Consider the following 19,250-nt stretch of genomic DNA (forward strand, 5'->3'; position numbering starts at 1 on the left):
TATTAACCCTTCTACCCTGTCCTCCAGTATCTCAAATCTTTTCTCTATTGCTATGTCAACCAAGTCCATCAATGAGGCTGTCTCTTCCTATAATACTATTCTGTCATCTGCTTTGGACACTCTCGCTCCTCCCGTGTCTTGTCCCATAAAACGTACCAAACCCCCAGCCTTGGCTGACCCCTACTATCTGCTACCTATGCTCTTGTGCCCGCTCTGCTGAACGCCTTTGGCTTAAATCTCGTGCCCATGCTGACTTCATACACTTCAAATTCTTACTGACCTCCTTCCAATCTGTTCTCCAACTTGCCAAACAGGACTACTACATCCAATTGACTAACTCCATTGGTTTGAACCCTCGACGTCTCTTTGCCACGCTAAACTCTCTTCTCAAAGTGCCTTCTCCTACAACTACCCCTTCACTTTCTCCCCAGACTCTGGCTGATTACTTTCACGATAAGGTTCACAAGATTAAACTTGAATTCACAACCAGCTCTCCTCCACCCCTTCTTCCCTTAGTCCACTCTCTCAACCCTCTTACCCCTGCCTCCTTTTCTTCCTTTTCCGAAATCACTGAAGAAGAAACTTTACTTCTTCTTTCATCCTCAAAACTAACCACCTGCTCCACTGACCCTATTCCCACTCATCTACTCAACACTATCTCTCCTGCTGTCACCCCTTTCATCTGTCATAAACCTCAATCTGTCAATTTCCACTGTGACTGTCCCTGATGCCTTCAAGCATGCCGTAGTCACCCCACTCCTCAAAAAACCTTCTCTGGATCCTACCTTTGCCTCCAACTATCGCCCCATCTCCCTCCTCCCTTTCTTATCCAAGATACTACTACTACTACTACTATTTAGCATTTCTATAGCGCTACAAGGCGTTATAGAGAAGATCCTTTAAGACAGAGCCCAGATAATTCTAGTGCTGCCCTTTTGGCTTTGTTAACCACTTGCTCTTGTACAGGACAATCCAATAAGCCTGGGAAACCCAGCCACTCTTCTGGTGCAGTAGAACAGGCATTTCCTACAGCCCAATTTCAAATCCTTAGCAATGGACAATATGGATGTTGAAAGTTACTGTAACTAAAATTTCACACCTACTCATATCTCAAGGAGTCTATCAAGTTTTACTTGCTGTGAGAAAACCTGCAACCAAGAAATCCTATGGCATGAAATAGGCTAGGCTTGCCTGATGGTGCACACAACATTCATAGAATCCTTTCAACCACACAGTTTCTAAACTTTTGGACCATGTATTCCATCTTTCAGACTCAGACCGGGAGTGAAGGAGTAGCAGGAAACCAGGTTTGAATTCCACTGCTACTCCTTATGACCTTGGAAAAGTCAGTTAGCCTTCATTGCCTCAGGTACAAACTTAGATCATAAGCCTTCTTGGGACAGGAAAATACCTATTATAACTGAAAGTAACTTGTCTTGTACTGAGAAAAGCACGAACTAAATCCAAATCCTTTCATCTTTAGACCATCACAGTTTACTTCGTCAATAGAAAAACAGAATCACTTCTTCCTCATTTTATGAAATGACTTCTATCCATCTATATTCCACCACATTCATAGGATCTCAAAGTTGGAACATAAGGACAGGGCTGGGCAGACGTCTATGGTCTGTGTCCCAGAAATGCCAAAGAAAGACCATGATCAAGTATTTTACATCACATTCATTGATGATTTAATCATGAATTGATAATGTGTGTGACAGGTCTTTATCTGCCGTTACTTACTATGTTACTATGTTATAACCATCTTCTGAACCTTTAGGATAAGCTCCCCTAAAAAAACACTATCTGAAAAATTCTCCAATAGCCATCATTTCCACTCAAAAGAGTCAGAAAGCTAAAAACAAAAACAAAAAAAAAACTTTTGTCCACTATCCTCCTTACACTCAGTTGTTTTCCCTCAAAAGTAGTACTTCACACCCATCCAAAGGTTCTAGCTAAAGCTGTCTCAGAATTTAATCTCAACTGATCAAACTTCCCATGTTTCTTTTCTTAAGCTTTACTTGCTTCCAACAGAAAACACTCTTCACACTCTTGATAGAATATGTGCTTTGATGCTGCACAATTCAACAGAAAGTGCTCTCAATTATTTATTGCTTTTAATCTAAATACTCCAGTATTACTACTGTCAGTAGGTATCCCATTCCCAGGTCGCATTGGTATGTATCACCCCCAAGGGAAATCAACGTCTACAACAAATCTTGGATGAACCTCAACAATAGATATCTGTAAAGGTTTCTGCCTGGTAATCAATCCTCCATTTATCAACATGGACCTGCCTTCACATTTGGTCTATATCTTTAGTCAAATCATAATGCAAAACCATTTTACGTAATAAACTCAACTTTCTTATCCTTTCACCCAATGGCCTTTACCTAACACCTAACAATTAGAATCACTGCCAACCCTCAATTTTGAAAATCTCCCAGTTGTGTGGCAGCAATTTCCTGTGCCTTTCCACAGAGAAAGCTAAACTGCTTTCCTGCAATGTAGGTTTCTCCATTGACAAAACGGATATGCGGCCACATTATTCTGTTCACGGTCACCTCAGACTACACCTACAACTATATCACTGACCGAAAAGACAGGGGGAGGGGGGAGACAGGTAAGAGTCCAGGAACTTCCTGTGCATCCTCAGGAGGACCCTCTGAAGCCATCCTGAGCTTTAAGAGAGCAGATATTCTACATCGGCAGTGGCATCACCCATTTGTGAAGCTGCATTTCTCTTTTGTCCACAGAGAATCCCCAATTTTGCGTTATGTCCCATTCACACTGGAATTCTGCCACCATTCTGGCTCCTATAACCTCAGCAAAAAGTTTGTTCCGGTGTCCACCACTGTCATTGAAAAAATATTTTGTTACACTCCTTTCAAATTTAAACAATGACCCAATCTCTTTCTCATATTTCACTTCTTTCAAAGCACCAGAATCCCCCCAAATATTCTATTTTTTTCTGTCAGCAGCTAGCCAAAACTATACACAATGTTCTCCTCTTCTTCCTGACATTTTGGCCAAGATACATTGGTAAAATTATGCCTTACCTGATAATTTCCTTTCCTTTAGTCACAGCAGATGAATCCAGAAACCAGTGGGTTGTGTCCTCCTACCAGCAGGTGGAGATAGAGAACTAAACTCAACAGAACTATACCAGCCGGCCTGCCCCTAAGCTCTTTAGTATGGAGTGGAGACGTGGCCTAGTGGTTAGAGCACCGGTCTTGCAATCCAGAGGTGGCTGATTCAAATCCCACTGCTGCTCCTTGTGATCTTGGGCAAGTCCTATCACAAAGCTGTAGAAAATATAACTTTATAACAATCAAAATTGCCAACTTCCTCACAAGAATGAACCACAAACAAGCGGTTCATGGCGCAAACCGCCACTTAACAGGTTAACTGCAAACAACACATGCCAGCTCCAAGAGACACGAAGTGTCCGGAGTGCTCATAAAATTCTTCGTAACTCCTCTGATCTGCACAGCGGAACAAAAAATTCAGGGTGGGCTCCTGGATTCATCTGCAGTGACTAAAGGAAAGAAAATGATCAGGTAAGGCATAATTTTACCTTCCACAGCGCCATCAGCAGATGAATCCAGAAACCAGTGGGATGTACCAAAGCACTCCCTAAGTAGGGTGGGTATCCGCTGCACCCCACGCAAACACCGTTGCTCCAAATTGCGCATCCTTATGAGCTGAAACATCTATTCTATAATGTTTTGATGCCCAAGTAGCTGCGTGACAAATCTCTGCCAAAGAGACGGTTCCAGTTTCCGCTCACGAAGTAGCCTGAGCTCGAGTTGAGTGAGTGCGTAGCTCCGCCAGAGGCGATCGACCTACTAGGATGTAAGCCGAAATAAATGGCTTCCCTGAGCCACCGCACAATAGACGGCTTAGATGCCGTATCCCCGCGGCAAGGACCTGCTAGCAAAACAAAAGGATGGTCCGAGCGTCTAAAATCGTTGGTCACACATAAAAATCGCATGAGAACCCTTTGAACATCGAGAAGCTTGAGGAAATCAAAATGGACTGGACAATCATCCTGCTTAAAGGCAGGACGGAAAATCTCCTACTTGACATGAAAAGCTGACACCACTTTCAGCAGAAAAGAGCGGAACAGTCCTCAAAATAACCCCAGCTTCCAAAAATCAAAGAAAAGGGCCCCGGCACAAAAACGCCTGAATCTCTGAAACCCTGTGCACTGACGCCAAGGCCACCAAAAACACTGTCTTAAGCGTCAGATCCTTCTCCGACACCTTACTCAAGAAAAATGTCAGGAAGTATTTTTTCACGGAGAGAGTGGTGGATGCTTGGAATGCCCTCCCACGGGAGGTGGTGGAGAGGAAAACGGTAACGGAATACAAACATGCGTGGGATAAACATAAAGGAATCCTGCTCAGAAGGAAGGGATCCCCAGAAGCTTAGCCGGTGGTGGGAGGCAGGGCAGACTTATACGGTCTGTGCCAGAGCCGGTGGTGGGAGGCGGGGCAGACTTATATGGTCTGTGCCCTGAAAAAGACAGGTACAAATCAAGGTAAGGTATACACAAAAAATGGCACATATGAGTTTATCTTGTTGGGCAGACTGGGTGGACCGTGCAGGTCTTTTTCTGCCGTCATCTACTACGTTACTACGTTACCTTAAGCAGAGGTTCAAAGGGAGCCTGCTGCAGTGCTCTGAGCACCAAATTTAAATTCCAGCTCGGACACTGAAGCCGACATGGGGGCTTAAGATGGAGAACCCCTCTGAGAAAATGTGCAACATCCGGATGGGCTGCAAAGGAATTCCCGGTAAGGCGACCTCGGTAGCAAGAAAGAGCCGCCAACTGTACGCTTAGTGAATTATAAGCCAAACCCTTCTGGAGACCTTCCTGCAAAAAATCTAGCATCTGAGAAACCGAAGTCCGAGAGGGATCCCATCCCATCCCCGAAGGGTGCACCAAACCACAAAGGTGTGCCATACTCGAGCAAAAGCCATCATGGTGGAATGTTTACGAGCCTGCAGCAACGTAGCTATAACATTCTCAGAATAGCCCTTTTTTTCTCAATCTCAACCTCTCAAAGGCCAAGCCATAAGACCAAAGTGGGAGGGATCTTCCATCAGAACTGGCCCCTGATGAAGAAGATCCGGTGCTAAAGGCAGACGAAGAGGCGATCCTGCTAACTGGATCAGATCTGCATACCAGGGTTGCCGAGGCCAATCTGAAGCCACCAGGATTACCAACCCCTGGTGTCTGCTGATCCTGTGCAGAACTCAGCCAATGAGTGGCCAAGGAGGAAAAACGTACAACAGTCTTGCAAGCGGCCACGGTTGAAGTAGAGCATTGAGCCCTGCTGAGCCGATTTCCCTGCGCCTGCTGAAGAATCGGGCCACTTTTGCATTCTGGCGAGATGCCATGTGATCCATCTCCGGCCAACCCCAACGATTGCGAATCTGTTGGAACGCGCTGACAACTCCCACTCTGCCGCATCCAGAAGGTGCCAACTGAGAAAGTCTGCCTCAACACTGTCCTGTCCTGCTATGTAAGCTGCCGAAAGAAGCTGAAGATGAGTCGTCGCTCAAGAAAGAATTTTGCTAGCTTCGGCCTGCAAAGCCAGACTCTGAGTCCCGCCCTGTCGATTGACATGAGCCACCGACATCGTGTTGTCCAAGAACACTCGGACTGCGGTCCCCAGAAGACTGTCTCGAAACGCTAACAGCACGTTCCAAATCGCCCTCAACTCCAGTTGATTGATGGGCCAGGTCACTTCTTCCGTTGACCAACTGCCTTGAGTAAATTCCTTCAAAAAAGCGGTAAATAAATCCTAATAATAATAAACTGCCCTGCGCATACCGCGAGAGACAGTGAGCCCCCCCCCAACCGAGAAGGTTGGCATCTATCACCACTACCACCCACTGAGGGGACGCCAAGGGCATCCCCGTTTTAAGTGGGCGGGTAGGTGCCACCAAATCATACTGGCTCGCGCCTTAGACAACCAAGGAAGACGTCAAGAGTAATCCTGCTAAACTGGAGACCAACGGCTCAGAAGGGCCAACTGAAGGGGACGTATGTGCGCCCTGGCCCACGGTACCACTTCGATCGCAGCAGTCACCAAACCTAGTAACTGCACATAGTTCCACACCTGAGGGCATGGCATCTGCAAGAGATTTCTCATCTGTGACATCAACTTGATCCTCCTGCCCTTGGGAAGAAAAAAACAGTCCTTGGGCAGTATCGAACCACACCCCCAGGTATTCCAGCAACTGGGAAGGTAGCAGATGACTCTTGGAGAAGTTGATCACCCAACCAAGGGACTGAAGAACTTCCACAACTCGCTGAGTAACAAGACGGCTCTCCAACTCCGATGACGCTTAAATGAGCCAGTCGTCCAGATAGAGTTGAACTTGAATTCCCTCCTTCCGAAGAGAGGCTGCCACCACTACCATGACTTTGGAAAATATGCGAGGAGCTGTGGCCAATCCGAAAGGCAATGCTCGGAACTGAAAGTGGAGCCCCGAGACTGTGAACCGCAGGAACCTCTGATGGGGCGGCCAAATCAGAATATGCAGATAGGCCTCTCTCAGGTCCAAAGCTGTCAGGAACTCCTGGGGCTGTACTGCCGCAATCACTGCCTGGAGCGTTTCCATGCGAAAATGGCGAATTCTCAGGAAGTGATTTACCTTCCGGAGGTCGAGAACAGGTTGGAACGACCCCCGTTTTCTCCAGGACCACGAAAAATATGGAATATAAACCTGTGCGTTCTTTGAGCTTCGGCACAGGCACGATGGCTCCAATGGACACTAGGCCTCTCAGAGAAGTTAGAATTGCCTCCTGCTTGACAGCAGAATCTCCAACCTGAGTGGCAAATTCTATTTTGTAGCCTTCCTTGATGACTTCAAGAACCCACTGGTCTGAGGTAATCTTGGTCCACTCTTGGAAAAATAGAGTTAACGACCCCCTATTTTTAAGTCTAACGAGGGGGCTGGCGGCCCATCATTGTGAAGGTCGAGAGGCTGCTCCCTGCCAAGCTCTGGACCAAGCTCCTCTTTTGTCTGCATGAAAGGAATTTCGTTGCTGAAACCTAGGCTGCTGGAAGGCTGGAGAAGGACTACCTGGTCGATATCATCTGGAATCTCTAAACGTAAGTACATAAGTAATGCCACACTGGAAAAAGACCAAGGGTCCATCGAGCCCAGCATCCTGTCCACGACAGCAGCCAATCCAGGCCAAAAGCACCTGGCAAGCTTCCCAAACGTACAAACATTCTATACGTGTTATTCCTGGAATTGTGGATTTTTCCCAAGTCCATTTAGTAGTGGTTTATGGACTTGTCCTTTAGGAAACCGTCTAACCCCATTTTAAACTCTGCCAAGCTAACCGCCTTCACCACGTTCTCCGGCAATGAATTCCAGAGTTTAATTACGCGTTGGGTGAAGAAATATTTTCTCTGATTTGTTTTAAATTTACTACACTGAAGTTTCATCGCATGCCTCCTAGTCCTAGTATTTTTGGAAAGCGTGAAATGCTTCACATCCACCTGTTCCACTCCACTCATTTTATATATCTCTATCATGTCTCCCCTCAGCCGTCTCTTCTCCAAGCGGAAGAGCCCTAGCCTCCTTAGTCTTTCTTCATAGGGAAGTCGTCCCATCCCCGCTATCATTTTAGTCGCCCTTCGCTGCACCTTTTCCAATTCCACTATATCTTTCTTGAGATGCGGCGACCAGAATTGAACACAATACTCAAGGTGCGGTCGCACCATGGAGCGATATAACGGCATTATAACATCCTCACACTTGTTTTCCATACCTTTCCTAATAATACCCAACATTCTTTTTGCTTTCTGAGCCGCAGCAGCACACTGAGCAGAAGGTTTCAGTATATTATTGACGACGACACCCAGATCCCTTTCTTCGTCCGGAACTTCTAACGTGGAACCTTGCATGATGTAGCTATAATTCGGGTTCTTTTTTCCCCACATGCATCACCTTGCACTTGCTCACATTAAACGTCATCTGCCATTTAGCCGCCCAGTCTCCCAGTCTCGTAAGGTCCTTCTGTAATTTTTCACAATCCTGTCGCGAGTTAACGACTTTGAATAACTTTGTGTCATCAGCAAATATAATTACCTTGTTAGTTACTCCCATCTCTAAATCATTTATAAATATATTAAAAAGCAGCGGTCCTAGCACAGACCCCTGAGGAACCCCACTAACTACCCTTCTCCATTGTGAATACTGCCCATTTAACCCCACTCTCCGTTTCCTATCCTTCAACCAGTTTTTAATCCACAATAGGACTTTTCCTCCTATCCCATGACCCTCCAATTTCCTCTGTAGCCTTTCATGAGGTACCTTGTCAAACGCGTTTTGAAAATCCAGATACACAATATCAACCGGCTCCCCTTTGTCCACATGTTTGTTTACTCCTTCAAAGAATTGAAGTAAATTGGTCAGGCAAGATTTCCCCACACAAAAGCTGTGCTGACTCGGTCTCAGTAATCCATGTCCTTGGATGTGCTCTGTAATTTTGATTTTAATAATAGCCTCTACCATTTTCCCCAGCACCGACGTCAGAACCGAGGCCTAGAGGTTCCCGAGCGAGCTGAGGGCTTGGGTCTGTCTTCCGTAAGTCGTTGAGATTTGGAATCCCCCAAATCCTTAACAATCTTTTCCAGCTCCTCTCCAAAAAGAAGTTTACCTCGAAAGGGTAACTTAGTCAGACATTGTTTAGATGCCGAAGCCATAGCAACCTACAAGTGGTGACTGCCAAAGCCACACTCTTGGCCAAAGCTCTCAACAAATCACATAATGTGTCTGCTAGGTATGCTAGAGCCATCTCCATCTTAGGAAGGACTGACATCTGGCAGGATGTCCCGGGCTCCTGCTCCGCCAACAGCTGTAACCAATCAAGGGAAGCCTGAGTAGCGTAGGAACTGAACACAGAAGCTTTAAGAGCCAAAGTTGAAACTTCAAATGCTCGCTTCAGTGTCGCTTCTAGCCTTCTATCCTGCATGTCTTTAAGCACCATCCCGCCTTCCACCGGAAGAGTAGGTTTTTTTTTGTGGCCACCGTCATGGGGCAGATCAAATCTCTCTGCCTGACTGGGCTGCACCGGGTAAAGGCGAACCATAGCTCTAGACGCCTGCAAAGGGGCATCGGGCTCCGCCCACTGCACCGTGATAATCTCCTTGATGGCCTCATGCACGGGGAAGGCCTTGGACGGTCTCCTCGTGCTAGCCATGCGCACATTCACAGCAGCAGCAACTGGTGCCTCAGGGTCCTCAATGTGCAACACTTCCAGGGCAGAAGAAAATGAGGGAGGAGAGCTCCCCCTGTGAAAAATCCGTACCACGGACGGATCATCTGGTTCCTCCGTGGTGATCTCCCCCTCCTCTAAATCCTCTGTGCTCGAGGCCCTTAGGAACAGAGGGGATGACAGAAAGCGGTCCAACAGAACCCACGTCTGAGCCAGAATCTCTGCGTCTGCGCTTGCAAGCCTGATCTAGCCCAAGAGGCAGCAGACCTCCATCTGCACCCTGATGCTTTTGATATCTCCTACCTGGCTTCTGCTAGGTCAAGGTCAATCAAGCAAGAAATTTTGGGGGTTCTTTTACTAAGGCTAGATAGATAGATGTAACATGGGCCTAAGGCATGCTTGGCCTATCGCGGGCCTACTGTGCGATAAGCGAATGCTACATACCTGTAGAAGGTATTCTCCGAGGAGAAGCAGGCTGATTGTTCTCACTGATGGGGTGACGTCCACGGCAGCCCCTCCAATCGGAACACTTTCTAGCAAAGTCCTTTGCTAGTCCTCGCGCCGATGCGCATGCGTGGCCGTCTTCCCGCCCGAACCGGCTTGTGCCGGCCAGTCTCATATGTAGCAAGACAAAGAGAAGGGAAGACACAACTCCAAAGGGGAGGCGGGCGGGTTTGTGAGAACAATCAGCCTGCTGTCCTTGGAGAATACCTGCTACAGGTATGTAGCATTCGCTTTCTCCGAGGACAAGCAGGCTGCTTGTTCTCACTGATGGGGTATCCCTAGCCCCCAGGCTCACTCAAAACAACAACCATGGTCAATTAGGCCTCGCAACAGCGAGGACATAACTGAGATTGACCTAAAAAATTTACCAACTAACTGAGAGTGCAGCCTGGAACAGAACAAACATGGGCCTAGGGGGGTGGAGTTGGATTCTAAACCCCGAACAGATTCTGAAGCACTGACTGCCCGAACCGACTGTCGCGTCGGGTATCCTGCTGCAGGCAGTAATGAGATGTGAATGTGTGGACAGATGACCACGTCGCAGCTTTGCAAATCTCTTCAATAGTGGCTGACTTCAAGTGGGCTACCGACGCTGCCATGGCTCTAACATTATGAGCCGTGACATGACCCTCAAGAGCCAGCCCAGCCTGGGCGTAAGTGAAGGAAATGCAATCTGCTAGCCAATTGGATATGGTGCGTTTTCCCACAGCCACTCCCTTCCTGTTGGGATCAAAAGAAACAAACAATTGGGCGGACTGTCTGTTGGGCTGTGTCCGCTCCAGATAGAAGGCCAATGCTCTCTTGCAGTCCAATGTGTGCAGCTGACGTTCAGCAGGGCAGGAATGAGGACGGGGAAAGAATGTTGGCAAGACAATTGACTGGTTCAGATGGAACTCCGACACAACCTTTGGCAAGAACTTAGGGTGAGTGCGGAGGACTACTCTATTATGATGAAATTTGGTGTAAGGGGCCTGGGCTACCAGGGCCTGAAGCTCACTGACTCTACGAGCTGAAGTAACTGCCACCAAGAAAATGACCTTCCAGGTCAAGTACTTCAGATGGCAGGAATTCAGTGGCTCAAAAGGAGGTTTCATCAGCTGGGTGAGAACGACATTGAGATCCCATGACACTGTAGGAGGCTTGACAGGGGGCTTTGACAAAAGCAAACCTCTCATGAAGCGAACCACTAAAGGCTGTCCTGAGATCGGCTTACCTTCCACACGGTAATGGTATGCACTGATTGCACTAAGGTGAACCCTTACAGAGTTGGTCTTGAGACCAGACTCAGACAGGTGCAGAAGGTATTCAAGCAGGGTCTGTGTAGGACAAGAGCGAGGATCTAGGGCCTTGCTGTCACACCAGACGGCAAACCTCCTCCATAGAAAGAAGTAACTCCTCTTAGTGAAATCTTTCCTGGAAGCAAGCAAGATGCGGGAGACACCCTCTGACAGACCCAAAGAGGCAAAGTCTACGCTCTCAACATCCAGGCAGTGAGAGCCAGGGACCGGAGGCTGGGATGCAGAAGAGCCCCTTCGTCCTGTGTGATGAGGGTCGGAAAACACTCCAATCTCCATGGTTCTTCGAAGGACAACTCCAGAAGAAGAGGGAACCAGATCTGACGCGGCCAAAAAGGAGCAATCAGAATCATGGTGCCTCGGTCTTGCTTGAGTTTCAACAAAGTCTTCCCCACCAGAGGTATGGGAGGATAAGCATACAGCAGACCCTCTCCCCAGTCCAGGAGGAAGGCATCCGATGCCAGTCTGCCGGGGGCCTGAAGCCTGGAACAGAACTGAGGGACTTTGTGGTTGGCTCGAGATGCGAAGAGATCTACCAAGGGGGTGCCCCACGCTTGGAAGATCTGTCGCACTACACGGGAATTGAGCGACCACTCGTGAGGCTGCATAATCCTGCTCAACCTGTCGGCCAGACTGTTGTTTACGCCTGCCAGATATGTGGCTTGGAGCACCATGCCGTGACGACGAGCCCAGAGCCACATGCTGACGGCTTCCTGACACAGGGGGCGAGATCCGGTGCCCCCCTGCTTGTTGATGTAGAAGTAGAGGCTGAAGGCTGCCGGCGGGAGAACTTGTCGAAAGCGGTGTCCCGCTGGTGGAGCTGCTCTACCACCTGCTCGACTTTCTCTCCAAAAATATTATCCGCACGGCAAGGCGAGTCCGCAATCCGCTGCTGGACTCTATTCTCCAGGTCGGAGGCACGCAGCCATGAGAGTCTGCGCATCACCACACCTTGAGCAGCGGCCCTGGACGCAACATTAAAGGTGTCATACACACCTCTGGCCAGGAATTTTCTGCACGCCTTCAGCTGCCTGACCACCTCCTGAAATGGCTTGGCTTGCTCAGGGGGGAGCTTGTCCACCAAGCCCGCCAACTGCCGCACATTGTTCCGCATGTGTATGCTCGTGTAGAGCTGGTAGGACTGAATCTTGGCCACGAGCATAGAAGAATGGTAGGCCTTCCTCCCAAAGGAGTCCAAGGTTCTAGAGTCCTTGCCCGGGGGCGCCGAAGCATGCTCCCTAGAACTCTTGGCCTTCTTTAGGGCCAAATCCACAACTCCAGAGTCATGAGGCAACTGAGTGCGCATCAGCTCTGGGTCCCCATGGATCCGGTACTGGGACTCGATCTTCTTGGGAATGTGGGGATTACTTGGTCCAGTTCGCCAGCAATGTCTTTTTGAGGACATGATGCATGGGTACTGTGGACGCTTCCTTAGGTGGAGAAGGATAGTCCAGGAGCTCAAACATTTCAGCCCTGGGCTCGTCCTCCACAACCACCGGGAAGGGGATGGCCGTAGACATCTCCCGGACAAAGGAAGCGAAAGACAGGCTCTCAGGAGGAGAAAGCTGCCTTTCAGGAGAGGGAGTGGGATCAGAAGGAAGACCCTCAGACTCCTCGTCAGAGAAATATCTGATGTCCTCTTCCTCTTCCCACGAGGCCTCACCATCGGTGTCAGACACAAGTTCACGGACCTGTGTCTGAAGCCGTGCCCGGCTCGACTCCGTGGAACCACGGTCACGGTGGGAGCGTCGAGAGGTAGACTCCCTCGCCCGCACCGGCGAAGCTCCCTCCGCCGACGTAGTCGGGGAGCCTTCCTGGGAGGCTATCGCACTCGGTACCGCAAGCGGCACCGATGTCGGAGACCTCACCCCGGACAATGGGCCACCCGGCGCCTCACTCGACGGTACCGGTGGCGCAAGCAACCCCGGTACCGGAGGGGTAGGGCGCAACAGCTCTCCCAGAATCTCTGGGAGAACGGCCCGGAGGCTCTCGTGCAGAGCGGCTGTGGAAAAAGACATGGAAGCCGATGCAGGAGTCGATGTCAGAACCTGTTCCGGGCGTGGAGGCTGTTCCGGGCTGTCCAAAGGGGAGCGCACCGACACCTCTTGAACAGAGGGCGAGCGGTCCTCTCGGTGCCGATGCCTACTGGGTGCCGACTCCCTCGGCGACCCAGAGCTCTCTGTGCCGACACGGGAAGGGGACCGGTGACGATGCTTCTTCGATTTTTTGGGACGAAGCATGTCACCGGAGCTTCCCGGCACCGACGAGGACGTAGAATCCAACCGTGTCTTCCTCGGGGCCGAGGCCGAAGGAGGTCGGTCTCGGGCGGGCTGTACCGCAGGAGCCCTCAGGGTAGGGGGAGACCCACCCGAAGGCTCACCGCCACCAGCAGGGGAATGGACAGCCCTCACCTGCACTCCAGACGAAGCACCACCGTCCGACGACATCAGCAGACGAGGAGGTCTCGATACCACCGACGCCGACGCAGCCCTCCGATGTCGCCCCGATGCAGAGGGCCGATGCCTCGATGCACTCGATGCAATCGGGGGCGAGGATGAAGGTCCGGGCGCCGACGACGTCGAAGCAGTCGATACTCCCGGTGCCAATGCCGACGAAGAGCACGAGAACAAAACGTTCCACTGGGCTAATCTCGCTACCTGAGTCTGCTTTTGCAAAAGAGAACACAGACTACAGTCCTGCGGGCGGTGCCCAGCCCCCAGACACTGAAGACACGACGCGTGCCTGTCAGTGAGCGAGATTACCCGGGTGCACTGAGTGCACTTCTTGAAGCCGCTGGAAGACTTCGATGTCATGGGCGGAAAAATCGCGCCGGCGAGATCAAAACTCGAAATGGCGAAAATGGCACCACAAAAATAGGGGAAAGAAAACTTCGAACCGAGGCCTAAATAGGGCCTACCCCGACGACGAAAGAAAACTTACCGGGGCAAAACTAGAAGTACGGGAAGGGAGAAAACCATAAAGGTCTCCTTCCGACACCTTTTTTTTTTTTTTTTTTTAAGAACGAAGTCGATAAACGACGCGCGAGGTCAACTTTCGGGGCGCGAACGGCGAAACACGACCGTACCGAGCACGGACAAAAGAAGACTGGCCGGCACGAGCCGGTTCGGGCGGGAAGACGGCCGCACATGCGCGGTGCGCATCGGCGCGCGAGGACTAGCAAAGGACTTTGCTAGAAAGTGTTCCGATTGGAGGGCTGCCGTGGACGTCACCCCATCAGTGAGAACAAGCAGCCTGCTTGTCCTCGGAGAAAAAGGGCACTACTGCGGTATGTATTTTTTTGCCACAGGAGACATGTCTTGGGAGCAGAGAGTAGGCATGCCTACATTAATCGGGTACCAAGGGCACATTACCACGTGCTACCCAATTAGCACAAGAACCCTTATCATCTCCTAAATAGTTGGCGGTAAGGGCTCCTGGCGGTAATGGCCACATGCTAATGGGGAAATTAGTATGCTGCCATTAAAAAAAACCCCAATCGCGTCCGTTTTTCAGCTGCGCTTGAAGGTGGCTGGAGCGCATGGCAAACACAAGTAACTACTCACAGCACCAACCACTTTCTAGCATGGCTTTGTAAAAGGACCCTTAACGATTCAAACATTAAAAAAATAAGAGTGAGGATTGTCAAGGAAGGGGTGAGAAAAAATAAGTCTATAGAAAAGAGTCTGCTATTCATTCAGTCACAATAAAATAAGTGAAAGGCATTTCTTTAACTGGCTGCACCATAGACCTGGCATAAATGGTTGCACTGAAATTTAGGTACACCAATGCGGGTTTTATGCTCTTATTCCACAACAGAATCAGGGCACCCCAATGCCCTGATTCTGTTGTGGAATACGACAACAACAACAGAATCAGGGCATTTCTTCTCACACAGCACTGGGTCGCTAAATGGAGTCTGTGCTACTAAGAGTCTTATATTAGGGGCTCCACAAAGTGACGAGTGGCTCCCAAATCTGGGAGATAATGAAAACGTCCCAAAGCAATGCTCTCGTTTCACTGGAGGAAAGCCGTGGCCATCCCTTCTTCTCACCTGTTTCACCTCTCTGGGGTCCAACCCATTTTCAGGCATGTGGGTAGACAGCATTTCACCTCCTCTGACTGCCTTGTTACTTGATTACATGACACCTAGAAGAAGACAGAAATGCATTTGTAAAATAGATCTTATCTGGTCCCTGGTAGCTCTACAAGATATAACTTGCACTACACCAAAACTCTTGTGCGACCCTTAGGAAAGCAGACCAAGCTGTCTGTCCAAAATTTAAAGGTACTCTTAAAGAAGGTTCTTGCTCTCTCAACGGAAGCAATACATACAGGTGACTGCTGCCTAGGTAAAGCCCTGTTCCCTTTACATATAAATAATCTGCTTGCTAGCTCCTTTATTACATACTGTTTTTGCTTTGGGGTTTACTTGTCTGACTCTGAACTGTATCTCCTTCCACATGCTGGATAATAACTCATCTCTCTCTTCAACCTTAATAGCTGGCAACTCTCAGGGCATCTTCTGGGCTCACTGTTCACTCACAGAGAGAGGAGCTGCTATCACTGCTTTGCAGATGAAATCCTAATCTGTCTCTTGTTTCTAATTTGTCTTCTCCATTCTCTTGCATGATTTTCTACCTTTCCTCTAGACACATGCTAACCTTTAGAAAACCTTGAACTCCTCTTCCACTATCCAGATTTATTTCTATTTACTCCTGGGGGGAATTCTATACTACTGCACAATTTCTCAGAATTCCCCTCCCATGCAGAATTCTGCTTTTGTTTTGCACAACTCAGCACTGGGACCAGAAACCAGGAACAAGAAGGAAGTAACAGAGTGGATCTGGAGCCCTAAACAACCCTAAGAAGCAACACCGTGAGGCAGCATAGGTTGCAAAATGAGGAGGCTGCAGTAGCAACATAAGACCACATGGTTTGAAGGAGGAAGCAAGAAAGACGATGTCACAGAGCGACCTGGGATGTATGCAGAGAACTGGAGGAAAAGGGTCTGAGCCTAGGATGGGTGCAGAGAAAACAAGTAAATTAAGATCTTGGCGGAGCAAGAAGAGAGAGAACTGGGAATAGCCAGGATGTAGTTACCATTGAGCAAGCCCAGTAAAAAGCCCAGGGCTGCCTCTCTCCCCTCTGCGCGTCCAGCATCCCACGGACCTCCAAACCTGCACCAGGAATGGAAGTGATGTAAGCTGGTAGCCCCTGGCTGACCCCGTCAGGACATTTTTCTATGCCGTGTACCACTCAAAGGAAATTACATCAGAGGAGGTGGGATGTGGCACTGGAAAGGCCCTGGCAGGGCCAGCTGGAGGCTTGAGCATGAAGGTTCACAGAAGGCTAGAGACAGATGTCGAACCTGCAAATGGAAAAAGAAGGAAGATATGCCAGACCCGTGTATGTGAGAGAGAGAAAAGACTAGATACGAGGTGCGGGGGGGGGGGGGGGGGGAGGTTAGAAAGTGGGCCGGGAGAGGGAGAGATGTTGGACATCGGAGAGAGGTGAGAGAGTGAAAGATGCTAGCCCCAGAATGAGGGGTGCAGAGGAAGGAAAGAAAGGGAAGAAGCTGGACATGTGGAGGGACAGAGAGAGGAGATGCTGGGCATGAAGAGAGCACAGGGACAAAGACACAGAAGGAAAATGCTAAATATGAGGATAGGATAGGGACACAGAGGGCAAATGCTGAAGATGGGGGAGGAGAGGAACCCGGACACAGAGGAAAGATGCTAGACAGAATGAAGAGGGATGATGGATGGTGGTCACAGGGAGAGAATAATATTAAAAAGGAAAGAGAGTTAAGGAAACAGAGACAAGAAGAAAAGAAACTAGGACCAAAGCTATGCTCAGACAACAAAGGTAGAAAAAATATATATTTTAAACTTTATTAATTGAATTTTGAGGTTACCCCCCTCCTTTTGTGATGATTAAAACACAAATCAAATCAGAAAAGACTTCCAAACTGTAAACCACCTTGACTTTTTTGTACAGTAAAGACTGTATAGAAAATCTTAAACATTGTGGGATATAAATGCTGTAAATAAATAAATAAATAAATAAATAAATCAAACAAACATATGTCAGCTTTGGGAAATGTGTATCTCTAATACCTTGCATTTCAGTTCCTAGGTTTTCTATATTGGTCTGAAATGTGTTTGCTTTTCTGCAGGGGTTGTTTACTGAACCTCTGAAGGGGTCCCTCCCCCTAAGTCTCTACTACATTGGAAGGGATGGTGTTATAAGGGGCCCATCTTAAATTTCTCTGCACAGGGCCCAAAATGTGGGATACAAATGCAATACATAAATAAATAAATAAATAAAATCCAATTCTAGCTATGACACTGAACAGAGTCCAGAGTAGGGGGTACATCGAGACGGGGGTGGGAGATGGTGGGGAGAGCTAGAACTGAGAATGGAGAAGGATTGAATCTGCAGAGGGCAGAGAAGAACTTGCAGGAGGGAATCAAGCCTGGGAAAAGAGATGGCAAGGGAGATGGGGCAGCCAAGTCAGGAGATAGATGATTGTGAAATCATGTAAAAATTAAAACAAAACACATTTACGTCTTTGAGTACCAACATGTTTATGTATTGCATCTTACATCATTACTCAAAGACAGTGTTTATATTGTGGTATATGAACAACGTAAGCAAGATTTTACAATAGTATGTGTAGAATTGGCACTTTTTTGGCGCAGAATTCCTCCAGAAGTATGTTTGATTGTGATTTAGGAAGAAAACTGAGAACTGTCTTCTCTCTTTCTTTTTTTTTTTTTTTTTTAAGTAAAATGTTCCCATAACAAAGTATAAGAAAGGAAGAAATGTTTTTTCTTTTTCTTCTTGTATCATCCATCTTAGCTCCTGCTTTAACTATCATCTATCCAATGTAAACAAACCCCACAGTTCCCTAACATTGAAGGCATGTTGCTCCTTTTTGCTTGCTGGGGTCACCTCAAAGGTCTATCACTGAAAATTTATTGGCTGGTCATCCTGAATCCTCTTTCTGTTCCCTCTATAAGCCAGTTTCCCCTTCATTCTCATGTCAAATTTCAAAATCTTTCTTCTGACATGCAAAGTCATCTATGGGCTTTGGGTCAAATTCTATAAATGGCAACTTAAAATACAGCGCCGAAGAACCACTCACTTAGTGTGATTCTATAAACTATGCCTAAAGTTAGGCAGCTAAAATTTAGGTGCACCCATTTAGGCAACCTAAAACCAGGCCTAAATTACTGTACCTAAGTAACCCCCCTGTTTACCAAGCCAGGCAGCAATGCTGACACAGTCCATTCAAAGTGAGAGGGCTGTCAGCATTAGCGTGACTTAGTAAACGGGGGGGGGGGGGGGGGGGGGGGGGGGGGGAGGGGTTAGACACAGATCGGGTGTATTCCATAATAGTGCGCCCACGACCCCTTTTCAGCGGTGCACATTAGAATTTACGTGTACCACGTTATAGAATATGCCTTGAAAGTTGTGCGTGTAAATTCTAATTAAAGCCAATTAGTGGTGCAGACTAGCTTGTTAATCAATTAAGTTGTACACGTAATTTATTCATGTGGCCAAATCAGCTTATACAACTTAAGGCGTCATTTATAGAATTTGGGTCTTTGTGTCTCCCAACCTGTCAAAGATCTGATATCTCTCTGCTGCCACTCTTATCACCCCTGCCTTTAACTTGTGCCCATCGCTCTCTTCAGTTAAAACATGCTTCCTCCTGGTTCTAAGCCCTCTCTGTCTAGAGAACAACTCCCCACATCCCACTGTTCAGGTGTCATCCCTGTTAGCTACTTTCAAAAAACAAACTCAAACCCCCTAATATCTGATTTGCTTTCAGTCATTAAGAGGGCAATGGGTAATTTTTTTAAAGCATTATACCCATTGAAATAGTTGCCTGGTATGCAAGTAAATTTCCATATACATCCTGCATTTGCATAAGCTTACTGAGAATGAACAGAGGTGCTCTCGGCGGCAGAGTTAAGATGGTTTTTGCACTTACTCAAATTTGACTGTATGCATATAAATTGCAAAAACCATTGTGTGTACTGATGAGCAGATATAATGTAAGCACATAATTACCTAGAACAAATTTTCACAGCAAAATTACATGAAAACGTTCGCTTTGAAAGTTCAAAAACTTGTACAAAGTATGCCTGTACTTTTTATCCAATCATGGCATTCTAAAAGGACTCCTTAAGGAAGTC

The 19,250-nt window shown here is 48.0% G+C and overlaps 1 protein-coding gene across 2 annotated transcripts in view; it reads right to left on the reverse strand.

Moving 5' to 3' along the window:
• Positions 1–19,250, reverse strand: part of PLEKHM1 (pleckstrin homology and RUN domain containing M1) — a 238,048-nt gene that overhangs the window by 153,765 nt on the left and 65,033 nt on the right. For both annotated transcript variants that reach the window (XM_030220671.1, XM_030220672.1), the window contains exon 2: positions 15,098–15,192. In XM_030220671.1, the coding sequence (XP_030076531.1) occupies positions 15,098–15,151 (54 nt within the window). In that variant the 5' untranslated portion in view covers positions 15,152–15,192. The remainder of the gene's footprint in view (positions 1–15,097; positions 15,193–19,250) is intronic.

This window comes from Microcaecilia unicolor, chromosome 12 (genome assembly GCF_901765095.1).
Source record: "Microcaecilia unicolor chromosome 12, aMicUni1.1, whole genome shotgun sequence".
Lineage (NCBI taxonomy): Eukaryota > Metazoa > Chordata > Amphibia > Gymnophiona > Siphonopidae > Microcaecilia > Microcaecilia unicolor.